Source organism: Prionailurus viverrinus, chromosome F1 (genome assembly GCF_022837055.1).
Source record: "Prionailurus viverrinus isolate Anna chromosome F1, UM_Priviv_1.0, whole genome shotgun sequence".
Lineage (NCBI taxonomy): Eukaryota > Metazoa > Chordata > Mammalia > Carnivora > Felidae > Prionailurus > Prionailurus viverrinus.
In genome coordinates this window covers 40,159,038-40,172,223 of record NC_062577.1, presented here as the reverse complement: position 1 = coordinate 40,172,223, position 13,186 = coordinate 40,159,038, and the positions used below count along the sequence as shown (strand labels likewise).

At 58.5% G+C, this 13,186-nt stretch overlaps 1 protein-coding gene across 2 annotated transcripts; it reads right to left on the bottom strand.

Moving 5' to 3' along the window:
- Positions 1-298: 298 nt before the first annotated feature.
- SOX13 (SRY-box transcription factor 13) lies at positions 299-12,551 on the bottom strand. 2 transcript variants are annotated; one of them, XM_047840026.1, is made up of 14 exons: positions 12,532-12,551; positions 10,877-11,075; positions 9,618-9,729; positions 9,449-9,535; positions 7,807-7,979; positions 7,354-7,422; positions 6,864-6,978; positions 4,555-4,640; positions 4,176-4,335; positions 3,633-3,742; positions 3,394-3,490; positions 2,940-3,083; positions 1,545-1,761; positions 299-839 (listed from the first exon to the last, which is right to left on the bottom strand). In XM_047840026.1, coding segments are annotated over exons 1-14 (1,848 nt in total). In that variant the 5' UTR covers positions 12,534-12,551; the 3' UTR covers positions 299-562. The 2 variants fall into 2 exon arrangements, with proteins under 2 accessions (XP_047695982.1, XP_047695983.1); XM_047840027.1 differs by having other exon boundaries at positions 6,864-6,975.
- Between the last annotated feature and the right edge of the window lie 635 nt (positions 12,552-13,186).

The window sequence follows — 13,186 nt, the reverse complement described above, 5'->3', positions numbered from 1 at the left end:
GGAAACACACACACGAGCATGTGCACACACCTACATATACACACGCACACACACTTCCAGCAGCCAGAGGCACAACAGGCTGGGCAGGAGATATAAAGACAGCGAGGGACAGCCAGACCTTTCTGCACAAAGTGATCCTATGATAGAGGAGCGATCTGGTGGCGGGGGGGGGGGGGGGGCGCGTGAGGAGGGGCGTGGGAGGGAGGGGGTTGGTCCTACAGGGGCTGGTCCAGCCAGGACAAGAATGGAGACCAAGCACGTGGCCCCAGGGGGACAGGTCTGGAGCTGCCATACCCCTGGGGTGATAGACCTGCAGGAAGGGAGGGTCACACAGTGTCCGCTGGCCACGAGCCCCAAGGGCCACGGCGCTCGGCCCATCGCCACTCTACAGGTCCTGCCCCCCTCGGCCAGCAGCTCCTCGGGTGCGGCCACAGGGGAGGTGGTGGGGCATCTCCCCTCAGGAGGCTATCTACACGTGCACAGCTGTGCCCGTCTCCCGGGCATGTCCAAGTACCGACGTAGTCCAGGCCGGCTGGCTGTGCCCATCGGCTTGGGGCCGGGATCAGTCTGTAAGCACCACCAGCTCCCCGTCGCTCTTCCCCTCGCCCTCCGAGTCCTCGTCCTCACTGTACCGGTACATCTCGCCGTCAGCCACCGAGTGCCTGTCTTCTGCGGCCTCACCCTCCTCCCTGAGGCTGCAAGTGTTGACGATGACAGGCATGTTGGGGTCCAGGCTCCGGGGCACATAGTGCTCCACCAGGGGTTGAGCCAGGGGCACGCCTGCCACCCGAGGGTACAGGACATCGGAGGAGCTCATCTGCAGCTGGCCGGCCTGGGGGCTGCGGGGGCAGAGAAGCAGCACGCGGGCAGATGGACCCCCACTTTGCGCCCCCGATCCAGCTCCCCTCCAGCCTGCTTCAGGGCATGCCCTCCCCCCGCCCCAAGACCCTTACGGCTCTGAGACACGCACACAGCCACCTGGCTTGCTTGCTGACGGCCAAGTTCATTGTCCGCAACAGCGGACACATGCTTACACATGCAGGCCCGGGAACCTGAGCGTGTTCAACAGCTATTCCTGGAGGTTCCTGTGTGAATCCAGTTTTCGGAGGTTCTATATTTCAATGCCCGGGGGCAGGGGCAGGGGTGGGGGAGGAGCCCCGTTTAAAAGAATCCATGCAGGTGCTTGCTTTTATCAAGTCGGGAATCCTCTGTATAATAAGCACCTTCATTCTTAGTATCCTTGAGGTTTTTTTTTATTGAGTTTGTGATTCACAGGCACGCTTCTCCAGGTACACGTGGCCAGTCTCCCACAGTCAGTCACAATCCTATACCCTGAGCCACCGGGCCACCCCTGCGGCCACACACGCAGGCCCAGGCAGACACAGATAACGCCCACACACATCGATGCTCCAAGCCGACAGACAGCACCGCTGGAGTCACACTCAAAGGCATGCACGCCACACACTAGTGGCCACTCACAAGAGCAGCAGCAGGGGCACGGGCACACGCACAGGGGGTGAGCCGCCTACGGAGGGCCTACTCACGGGGTCACGTAGCTCTGGCGGGCGTCCTGGCGCCGGGTCCTCATCAGGGCTTTGTATTCGCCCACCCGCAGCCGCTTGCCCTCCACGATGCAGGTGCGCTTGGGCCGAGGCTTGTACTTATAGTCCGGGTACTTTTCCAGGTGCTGCCGGCTCAGCCTCGCCTGCTCCTCGTAGTAGGGCTGCTTCTCCTGGTTGCTCATGGACTTCCAGCGGGAGCCTGGCCCGGCCCCCAAGGGGTAGGAGTGGGGGGGCAGGCGGTCAGTGCTGGGCTTGGCTGACCACCCCCAGCCCCCTGCATGCCCCAAGATTTTGGTCCCCGAATGGGTCGACTAGGTGATAGATGTGCAAGCATGTAGCAAGGACCCGGCCCAACATGGGTGCCCCTCGGATGTCCAGTTGAGCAAATGAATGAATGAAGCTGGCATGTATATGGGTGTCCATATACGGAGTAACCACATGCCAAACTACCCAGCAACTTCTGGGAGGCCTCTGGTCTGCGTGATTTGCATGAACGGAAGAGCAGCCAACCCCAGGCCCCCTGCTGAGGACAAACTACCTTGTGAACTCTTGGTTCACCAAGAGACAGAAGAGCCTCAGTCTTGAAAACAACTGCCACCTTCTAGTCCCACCCCACCTGCCTCCTTGGCTTCCAATCAGGACACAGAATTTTTGAAAAAAAATCTTTCTACTAGGGGCACCTGGGTGGCTCAGTCCCTTAAACAACTTCAGCTCAGGGCATGATCTCATGCTTCATGGGTTCGAGCCCCGCGTCGGGCTCTCTGCTGACAGCTCGGAGCCTGGAGCCCGTTCCAGATTCTGTGTCTCCCTCTCTCCCTCCCTCTCTGCCCCTCCCCCATTTGTGCTCTCTCTCGAAAATAAACATTTTTAAAAAATTAACTTGCTTTTGACTGGCTTAGGCAGAACAGCATCCAACTTTTTTTTTTTTTTTTTTAGGAGAATCCAACTCTTGATCTTGGGGTCGAGTTCAAGCCCCGTGTTGGATGTACAGATTAAATATATAATATTAAAAAACAAAACACCTTTCTAGGGACAGCCCAAGAACACCAATCTTCCCTGTTTCCTGCCAGAGCCAGAGCTCCAAAGGTCCAGGCAAACAACAGCTTAGGGAGAGATCAGGGGCTAAAGAATATATACACACGTACCACACTCCTCAGTTCTTGGGGTGCAGAACAACCCTACAATGGTATGACACCCCAGGACCCAGCTGCCCCACGTCCTCCTGCCTGACCCCCACACCCCACCAGACTCCTCTGGAGCTCAGCGTGACGGGGACGGTCGCCCAGCAAGCCCCAGGTAAACCCAGCTGGCTCCTGCCACCAGGTCTTGCTGGCATGGCCCCTGGAGCCCCGAGAGCCCCTACCCACTGGCCCTTACCAAGGATCTTGCTGATGCTGGAGTTGTGCATGTCCGGGAAGGCTTGGAGGATCTTCCTTCGCTCATCTTTGGCCCACACCATGAAGGCATTCATGGGCCTCTTGATGTGGCTGCTGTTCCGGGACTCAGGAAAGTGGCGGGAGCCTGGGGGACAGGGGTGGAGTCAGCCAGGCAGCGCAGCCCCTCTGGGGTAGGGCTGGCAGAGACCTCCCTTACTTGACCACTAGGGGGTGACGGGGAGGCTCCCACGCAGCCAGGGACACCGGAAGCAAGACCTCAGCAGAGGTCCAGCCAGGGACCCAGAGACTGACAAGGGACAGACACGGGAGGGGACCTCAGAGACAGACTATGGGAGAAAAGGCACTGGGGAGAGACACAACCTGACCCACCCTGGCCCCTGTAGGAAGCAGACGTGGGCCCTCCCGCCCATCAGCCCGACGGCCTGGGCCCTCACCATCCATGTCGCAGCCCAACATGGCTTCTTCGAGGGGGTGCACACAACTCTCCTCCAGCCGCTCCTTAGCCGGGGACGTGTCCAGGCTGATGAGGTCCTGGGGTTGATGGACGAAATCTGTACATCGGCCCCTCTGCATCACCCCATAGCCATCCCTCCAGTAGACTCAGACCGAGTCTTCAACCCCAGCCCCCAACCTTCCCTGCGCCCTGCCCCAGTGCAGGGGGGCCCCCCCATACCTTGCGGAAGGGGGCATTGGGGGAGCTCTCTAAGGTCCCACTGTGGCCATGCAGCAGCTGTCGAGCATCCTGAATGGCTTTGGTGACAGCGTCCCCTTCACCAAGGAAGCCTATGGGAAAGGGGGGGAGGAGGAGGAGGAGAAGGGGGGGGTGGGGGAGCAGAGGGGGTCAGCCGGGTTCACACCAGGTCACTCCTGCGAGTTATTCACAGGGTTGGTGCTGCCTGTTGCCCCTCCCGGACAGCTGCCCTGCACATGCCCAAGGGGGCGCTGTTTACACTGACTGTGGCGCACTGGGCCAGGACACTAGAACAGAGAATCGCACTCCTGAAATTGTGCAACTCAGTGGCCTGGAGCCCTGAGGTGGGGGTGCCCAGCCAGATGTGGGGTCGGGGAGAGGAAGCAGGGGATCTTCTGAGACAGTGGAGAAACTAAAAGAGGCCAAAGGCAGCAGGTCTCACCCCCTTGTTTTACAGAAACTGTAACCCGCAGAAGGGAAGGTCATGCCCAAGGTCGTATCACGCACTCCCGGCAGAAAGCTTACCCAATGGCAGACTGGGCGGGCTGGACTGTAGGTCCCGTGTGGGGGCCCCATGGCTGGGGGGGCGGGGTCCACAGTTCATCTTCAGGCTGGGGGAGCTGGAAGCATTGGGCAGCTCGGGGGCCTTGGGCTTGGCTGTGAGGTTCAGGGGCTGGGAGGGCTCCTGCGGGAGACCCAGAGACCAGAGGCTGAGACACCCCCCACGGAGGCGCAAGAGGGGACACGTGGCCACAGACAGAAAGACAAACCTACCCGGAGCAGACAAGGGCGCGGCAGGAAAGGAAGAGACAGCGGGAACAGGTGAAGGGGAACACGGGACCCCGCCCCCCGCCCACGGTCACAGGCAAGGGAGGCAGCCGAGGGCCGGGGTGCGGGGCGGTACCTGCAGGGGGTGATGGGCAGCCACGGCCCCGGGCCTCTTCACCACCGGGGCGGGGGGGCTGTGTAGCAACTGCAGGGGGTACTCCGCTACGGAAAAGGCGGCAAGGAGAAAAGTCCTGGATGAGCACAGAACAGCAGACGCCCTGCTTGACGAGGTCCCAGCAGCAGCAGGCGGGCAGAGGCCTGAAGCTGGCCCAGCTTGCTTCCAGCCCAGGCCTTCCCCAGCCCCCGAGTGCTGCTGGAGGCCTCCTATGCCCTCATCCCCCCGCCCCCGGCCCTGCACGCTGATCGGCATCTCCACCCTTTTCTTGCCCTTCCCAACCCAACGGTGACCCGAGGGCAGGTATACACCGGCTCGTTCTACGGACGCTTGTGTTTCGTACCTACTACGTGCAGGGTACAAAGGCAGCTCCCCGGGTGTGATCCCGCTCAGGCACGAGCTCACAATAATCCCTAGTGTGTGGCGTAGAACAGGCACTCAGGACATCACCCCATTTTACGGATAAGACACGGAGACCAGGAGACGTTATGTGGGTTGCCCACACGGCTCAGAAGCGGGAGCCCCGACATTTGAACCCAGCCCATCCTTTCCCCCTGACACGGCACCCTCTCCGTTTTACCTGGCCTACCACGCTCGTCCTCAACCCAGCCCAGCACCAAGGGGCGGACAGTTCAGGTGGAGAGAGAAGCCGTATACACTGATCGCTAACCACATGGCCGGTGGCATCAGGGGCTGCAGGGGTAGCGTGCCAGAGAACTTTGTTCCGGCTGGGATGGCTGGAACAGGCTTCTTGGCAGGGGGGGGGGGGGGGGGGGGGGCCAGCAAGAGCGGGGCTGGTGGCTGCAGACAGACAGGCAGGCGGAGGGGGAGAAGTGGGTGTGTGAGAGCCAAGAAGTGGGAAAGGAGACGGGCCCGTGATGGCCGAGCCTGGCATTTGGAGGCTCCGTGCCGTAGGCAATGTGGCACCATCCAGGGCTTGTGAGCGAGGGAGAGGCGTTATTCACTCGGCTTGGGGAAGGGGCATCTGGAAGCCTGTGGCCCTCTGCTTAACGGGGACTCTGGAGCCAGCAAGGCAGGTGGCAGGCTGGCCAGTTCAAGTCGTCCACGGCGCATTTCCTGCCTTCCTTGTCCAGAAAGCAGAGAGTCGGAGGCACCGTCCCACGTCACACGTCACAACCCCCAGGCCCTGCCCTCCTCACTCCTGCGGCTCTGTTCCCCTTGAATTTGTGCTGCTGGCGTGCTCCCCCCTCCCCAAGTGGCAACTTCCTTGAAGTTGGGGCCTGACTTTTTCAGTCCTTTGTGTTCCCCCTCCTCCACCCCTACCCTAGAGTGTCTAGTGGAGAGCAAGGTGGGAGCACAGCCAGTGGTGCTGACCCATGACCTGTGGCCCATGACAGGAATTCACCTGCCTCCTCTCACACACGGAACAGGGAGGGAGGGTAGACCGGATGGGCTTGGCCTCAAAGCTGTCCCCACTCTTGGGGCAACTGCGGGCAACCTCCCCGCCCTGTCCCGTGACCTTTCAACAAGGTGTCCGTGATCGTGGTCAACGGATTCCATCTCTGCCTCTGTCCCACCACCTCAGCGGCCCCCTGCCGGCCCAGGCTCCAACTCCCTGTCGCCCCCAGTCAGCGTGACAAGACACCTCAGCCCAAGCGCTCAAGCACGTCTGCATTCTACAAAATAAATTCCAAATGCCAGGCTCGGCCCCAACTGCTCCTGCCAGCCTGTCCCATCACCCTGTCACACGCTCCCCTCCACTCCAACCCCCGCAGCTGCAGCTGCCGACCTCAGGCTCCAGGCCTCAGGTCCCGGCTTCACCCCCCCAGTCCACCTCCAGGGACCCAATCGGGCACTTCCTCTACAGAAAGCCTTCCCAGACTCCCTGCTTACCGATATCCTTTCTCCCTCCCCAGACTGTAAAAACTCCTTGAGCTCCAACTCCATTCTTATCACCCCCATAGCCACCTGTCAACGACAGGGCATCAGACGTGTGGCTGGTGCCCAGTCTGTGTTCGCTGGATTTCAGTGGCGGGAAATAGTGTTCAAGAGATTAATACCCCGGTCCAGGAAACGCACCAGAGCTGGGGACACTAGATGGGCTATATCCGCTTATATCTGGAAAGCGCTTCATCATTTTCGAGTGCAATTTCTTTTTCGATTCGCCCAGCGAGGTTCAGGAAGAAGGGATTCAGCTTCCACTGGCCCAGAAAGGCCACATTGCAAAGTAACGCACGAGAGTGGTCCTGAGCTCCTTCCCTGACCTCAAGACAGCCTCAGCTAATGGCTCAACCCCCGCCTTCACTCACCTGGTTTGCAGGGGATGGGCTGTATGGGCAAGGCCAGCTGGGAATCGGGGGTGACAGGTAGAGGTTGGTGACTTGGGGGGAAGGCCGGGATCATGACGTAAGGCATGTTGACCTGCTGAGGGCAAAGAAACCCTGTGTGAGTCCCTGGGGGCCCAAGCAGCTCAGCCCAGAACACAGAGGATGAACCCAGACGCGAGAGGTACAGCGACCGGTGCAGGGCGAGTCTTCAAAAGGCTCCATTTGACCCCACATCACCTCCTTCCACCTGCCCTCCACCCCAGATAGGGAAGGAGATACTCTGGCCCCTCCCTTAAAGTAGGAGAAGACAACTGGGGTTCCAGGCTCGAGCAGAAATGAGCCCCCTCCTTAGGGCCACGTCTGATTCTGCTTAATCCCCCCCCTCTTCCCCCCCGCCGTCACTCCCTGTCCCCGGCAGGCATCTCCAGGCTGTTGTCACCCCCTCAGCCTCTGGCCCTCCCCCCCTTTTTACCTGGATCTGTTGCTGGAGGAGGTTGATCTTATGTTGTTGCTGAATCAGTTGCTGCTGCTGCTTGGCGATCTGGTGGCAGGAAAGAGCAGCGGGCACGGACATTAGGGACATCAGCCCTGTCCCAGAGCCAGCCGCACCCAGCCTTCCATGACGTCCACACCAGGACAAACCGCTCACTGGGCGGGGCAGGCAGCAGGACAGTCTACCTTAGGAGCAGGTTCTCTTCCCCTGGAGCCCAAGGGTGGAGGTTGGGCAGGAAGTAGCCAGCCGCTCATACTCAGGGCCCTGAGGGCCCCTTCCACTCCCAGGCCCCCACCGAGGCTTATGAACCGCCGGAAGCAGGACTACTACGGCCCTGGCCGCCGGCCCCTCCGCGACCTGCCCCTAGCATGTTCCCCTCTAGGCCTTGACAGACCCCCTCCCCTAGCAAGAAAGACACTAAGCCGGGCGCACCTGCTCCTGCTGCTGCCGGGCCAGCTCCATCTGCTGCTGCTGCTTCTCGAACAGCATGGCAGCCATGTTCTTCTGCTCTGAATGGGCCGTCAGGAGCTGGTCCCTCAGGGTAGACAGCTGGTGGATCATGACCAGGAGCTGGAGCTCTTTCTCTGCCAGGCTCTCCTGGGTCCCTGCGCCACAGTGAAACGGCCACCAGTGAGAATGTCCGTCTGTCCATCTGTCCACCTACGCACCCATCTGACACTTATTGGGCAATTGCTATTTCCCAGGCCCCTGTTAGGGGCTGAGCGACAGATGATGGAGACTGATCCTTGCCCCAGAGGGGCGGCTGGCTTGCTGTCTGACAAGCAGCTACCCTAGAAGTTCCCCCACCATCCACCGCTGCTTCCAGCCCCTGGAAACGCTGGTGGGGGCGGCAGGGTGAGGTAGGGGGGCGGGTAGGGGGGGGATCTCTGTCCCGGATCACTTCTTGGATGTCCTCAAGTGCCCAGGGGCACAGCGTCGGCGTGGAGAACTAGCCCACAGGAGGGGCCCAGTGGGACATGCTCAGGCCTTGGAGCAAGACAGATCTGGGTTCAGATTCTTTTTTTTGTTTGTTTGTTTATTTTCGAGAGAGACAGAGACAGAATGCGAGTGGGTTAGGGGCAGAGAGAGAGGAGACACAGAATCCAAAGCAGGCTCCAGGCTCTGAGCTGTCAGCACAGAGCCTGACACGGAGCTTGAACCCACAAACTGTGAGATCATGACCTGAGCCGAAGTCGGACGCTCAACCGACCGAGCCACCCAGGTGCCCCCAAACCCTTATTTCAATCTATCCTGTCTGGGAGTTGTTGGACAAATAACCAACTTCTCTGCACTTCGTTGTTGTTGTTGTTGTTTTTTCAATCTATAAACGAGCACAAGAATGGCCACTTCCCAGGGGTGCTATCAGGGTTAAGAAGATAATAATGAACGTAAAGCGGAGTCCAGAACCTGGCAGGCGGCCGTCCACCCGCGAGTGCCAGTGCTCCCCTGCCCTCCACCTCAGCTCGCGTCGGGCACAGCTGTGCCAGGCTGCAGACCATTCACCTCGGAATCACTCAGGGAGCCTTTGAAAAATACACATGCCCAGTCCTGCAGCCCCTGGGGTTCTCACTCAGCAGGTGGGGTGGAGCCCGGGCACTGGTTTGGTCTGAAAGGCTCTCCCCCGTCGGGGGAGAGCGACCACACCGGAAAAAAAAAGCCACGCTCACAAGCCAAACAGGCGCCCTTGAATTCATACAGCGAAGTCCCGGTGGCCTAGAATCAATTTTCGGCAGTAAAAGGGAACATCCAGCTCATTCTATATAGTTAGACCTGGGAGTTGGCAGGGACGTGCCTGAGGTCACAAGGGTCCCCGGTAAGAGCCCAGATCCATACTCACAGAATGGGATTCCCACCAGGCCTCTCTTGCACGGGAATGAGCCAGACCCAATGCTCAGTCCCCAGGTGAGGGAAGGTGCTGGACCCCGGGGCCGGGCAGGAGCCCAAGGGGCACAGGGCAGGTATGAGGGGACCAAGAGCTTCCAAAACCACCCTGCAGGCCCAGACCGCACGGCCAGGCTGGGAGAAGGGAAAGGGGGTCAGACCTCCTCCCCCGCCTGCCCACACGGGCCTTCACCTTTCACATCTTTGGTTTCCACAGAGCTCCTTCCCAGAAACCTCTCCTTCCAGTCACTGGACAGCAGCTTCTCGATGGCTGGCACGACTAGAAGACACCAGGGGGTGAGGAGTAGCACTCCTAACACCTCCCGCCCCAGGCCCGCCTCCGGCCAGGGCGGACATCTTACCTTCTTTTAAATTTTGGTTGAAGTCCAGCTTCTCCTGGCTTCCAGAAGCAGCCTCAGAACCTCCCGGTCTCTTGGGTTCCAGACACCCAACGCTCTCCGGGGAGCTGCAGTCCTGCAGAACACAAGGAATGTCACCGCCACCCTCAAGAAGAGGGCGGACTGCGGGGGGGGGGGGGGGGGGGGGGGGGATCTGAGCCCCCAGGGATGTGATGTGCACCCTGAGAAATCCATGTGTACCCGTTCTCCCCCACCTCCCCAGGTAGGGCCCTCCCTCCCCACCTTCCCTACCTTTGCTCGGTCTTTGCTGCATTTAGCGAAAGAACAAAAGGTTTGAAGGCAAGATACCTGGATCTCGGTCCAGGCTCAGTGACTCACGAGGCGCTTGATCACACATGAGACTCTGAACTCCTCTGAACCTGACTCACTTCCCTCTTCTGAAAATGGAGATATGAATACCTCCCCTATCAGGATTGTTGCTGGGGTCAAGTTAATGCGCACGAATGAGGTTCGCTGCTTCAGGGTCAAGTGCCAAGCTAGCTATCGATCACTACTCTCTTGCATTCGCCCACATCTGCAGCTGGGCGCGTAACTTCTGGGACCCCCGCCTCACCCCTCCTTAGGGCACCACCCCCTCTCCTTACCCGAGTCCTCTCCATTCTTTAAGGCCTAACTCAAGGCCCTACTCCTCCAGGAAGTCTTCCTCTATTACTACCCCTCCCCCCTCCCCAAGCCCCTCCAGGCTAGTTCCCTCCCCAGAGCCCTGAAATTCTCATTTTCATTCATTTGGTTTAATTACATATTCCCCCTTTTTACATCTCTTGCATGGAATCGGGATTTTTAAGAACTCCGAGAATCCTTATTGCCCATGTAGCTCACAACGCCTCCATTTTGAGGACGAGAAATTGAGCGACTTCTCTCAGGCTTGGGTACTAAGGCTGATTTTCTCAAATCATATGCTGGATTACCTGTCTCCCCCACTAGTCCTCAGAGATAAGGATTGGTCACACATGGGGGAGTAGTTAGGATCCGGTGAGCACGCACAAGATTTGAACCCATGTACCGCTGAGACAGGTGGCGTGACTGAACTTGGCAGTCCCTCCCCACCCACCGAAGCCTCCCCCACCCAGAGATAGAGGTTTCTGCTTCCTGTCTGCCCGGAGAGGGGAGGGGGTGCCGGCCCAGCCTCAAGGAGAGGTGTGTGGGCTACGGAGGCAAAGTGGGCACGCTGACCCAGGAGCCCCGGGGAAAGTGCTGGGCACCTGGGCTGGAGCTTGGGAGTCAGCACCATCCTGGGGAGCCCGGGCTGGGTCTCCCAGCTGGGGTTCAGCGGCAGCGGCTGAGGCCTGGAGGGCCTCGTGGCAGAGCTCCCTCTTCCCTTCTGACTTGACAGTGCAGTTCACCATGGTGCCAACGCCATCCAGGGCCAGCTGGGCAGAGCCAGGGCTCCTCATGGACATCCTGAGGGGGGGGAGGAACAGCATGAAACGGGTGGTGGTGGATACAGCGGCTCCATCATCGCAAAACGCAAACTTCCCTTTCGCACCCACAGTGAAAAACTAGAAAAGATGCTTCTGCCCCGCACTTTTTCTTCAACAGGAAGGTCTGCGGCCAACTGGGCCCAACTTTCATCAGTCCCTGCCTGGTGCAGTGTTGGGACTAGTGGGTGGAATGGTCCACCTAAAGAGGGCAGAGATGGTCAACTCGCGGTTTCTGAGCCATTAAGCCAAAACTGTGTGTGTGTGTGTGTGTGTGTGTGTGTGTGTGTGTGTGTGTAATTAGGTACCAAAACTTAAAAATCATGAGACATCACATGAAATCTGAAATCTGGATTTGAACTTCTCTTGAAATTTGTCCGGGACAATCATTGGCTAGGATTAAGGAGCAGAAGAGCAGGTGCTCCCTAAGGACAAGCCAATTTTCCTTAGTCCCTACCACTCCCTACTACCCCCTGAAAGGGGAACCAAGCATCAACTACCCTACATATACACACATTCTCTTTTTTCCCCCCGCATAGTAGAGGCAAGATAAGAGCAAACTGTTTTTCATATCCACATAACCACCAAAAGTGGGAAAATAACAGGCTGAGAGATGTAGAGCTTGAAGAAAAATATTTTCCTAGATCTACCTGGAGTCCCTCATGTACAGTTGCTCTCATCGCCGCCTATGCGTTGGCAATTCTTGGTGTAAGCAGACTATGCTCCCATCACCGCCTCCCCTGCTGTCACCACTGCCTGGACACCTCGGGGATCAAAGGATCCTGGGGAGCGACTGCTGGTGGTCATTCCACACTCAGAGCCAAAGGAGCAGATGCCTACAGTTCACTTGCTCCCTAAAGTCACTGTGACAAGACCAGTGGGGACACCCAGCAGGAGGCTCCAGGTACCCACAGGCTACTCAACTGGCGGCTAAGTGACCTTGGGTAAACTACTGAACCTCTCCACACCTGTTTCCTCATCTGCAAAATGGGCACTCATGAGGACTACGAATTGTTAAAATTTACTTGTCTCTAGGGAGCACCCCTTTGTGAAACCACCTAGTTGAAATGCAGTCCCTACAAGGGGGCCACAGGCTACGCATGGCCTGGGGGCTTGTTTGGAAGCTAGTCGTGGGTCACCCACAAATCAGAAACTCTGTGGGTGGAGCAGGAATCTGTTTTTAACAAACCCTACAGGTGACGCTGATACCCACTAGTTTGAGAAGCATCGTCAAATAAAAATTTTAACCGAACACCTGTGCAAAATTTTTAGGAGGGGGCGTGTAAGACCAAAATCAGATCTCGTAAAACTTCTAAAACTGAGTTGCAGGTGTAATATATAATATTGTATATTCCATCAACTCCATACAACAAAATGTTTCTTGTAACAAGTGACCCAAGAGCCCAGGACAGGATTTTACATGAAACAGCTGAACGCACATGACAGGTGAAGATGTATTTGATTTGACGCCATCCAGACCAGACTCTCCTGCCACTGGGTACCCTGGGGACTGGCACGGGACCCAGGACCGGGCACTGCAGGGTGAGGACGGAGGGGCGGACCCACCCGAAGAACGCTGACCCCGGGAGAAAAGACACGACCCCAGCCGAGCTCGCCCGAGGGCTTTCAGGGCCCGGCCCCAAGGTCCCCTCTCACCATGCAGGGGCCTGGACAGTGTCCAGGAAGCAGGCGGCTCGGCCCATCCGGGCACAGGGAGGGGCGGTGAGCCAGGCCCCGAGCAGGGTGGGAGGGGGGGCGTGGGGGCGGGGCGGGCGGGGAGGGGGTATTATCCCGAAGCTGAGGGCAGCAATTACATAACAAACAAACCCCGGGCTCAAGCTGTGAATTAATCAAACCGCTGAAAATAAAACCTTCCTCTCAGGAACTTCAGACAAAAGAAATGAAAACAACCAGGCTGGCTGGAAAATAAAAGGCAGCCGCGCTGAAAGGGGGACAAAAGGAAACCAGACAATAGGGTGTTGGACAAAGGCAATAAAGCCAAAGGAAGTGTGACAGGCGAACAATGCGGGCCTGTGGGCTTGTGATCCCCGGCCGCTCCGCGCCACCTCGTCCCACACCCACCACCGATCCGCC

What these genes read in the sequence shown, in the direction of transcription:
- SOX13 (XM_047840026.1), bottom strand. An exon ending in ACTCCCAAGCTCCAGCCCAG is followed by an intron (nt 9,730 to 10,876) that starts GTGCCCAGCACT and finishes TGTGTTCTGCAG; the next exon opens with GACTGCAGCTCCCCGGAGAG. An exon ending in CAGCATCAGCAAGATCCTTG is followed by an intron (nt 1,762 to 2,939) that starts GTAAGGGCCAGT and finishes GGGCCGGGCCAG; the next exon opens with GCTCCCGCTGGAAGTCCATG.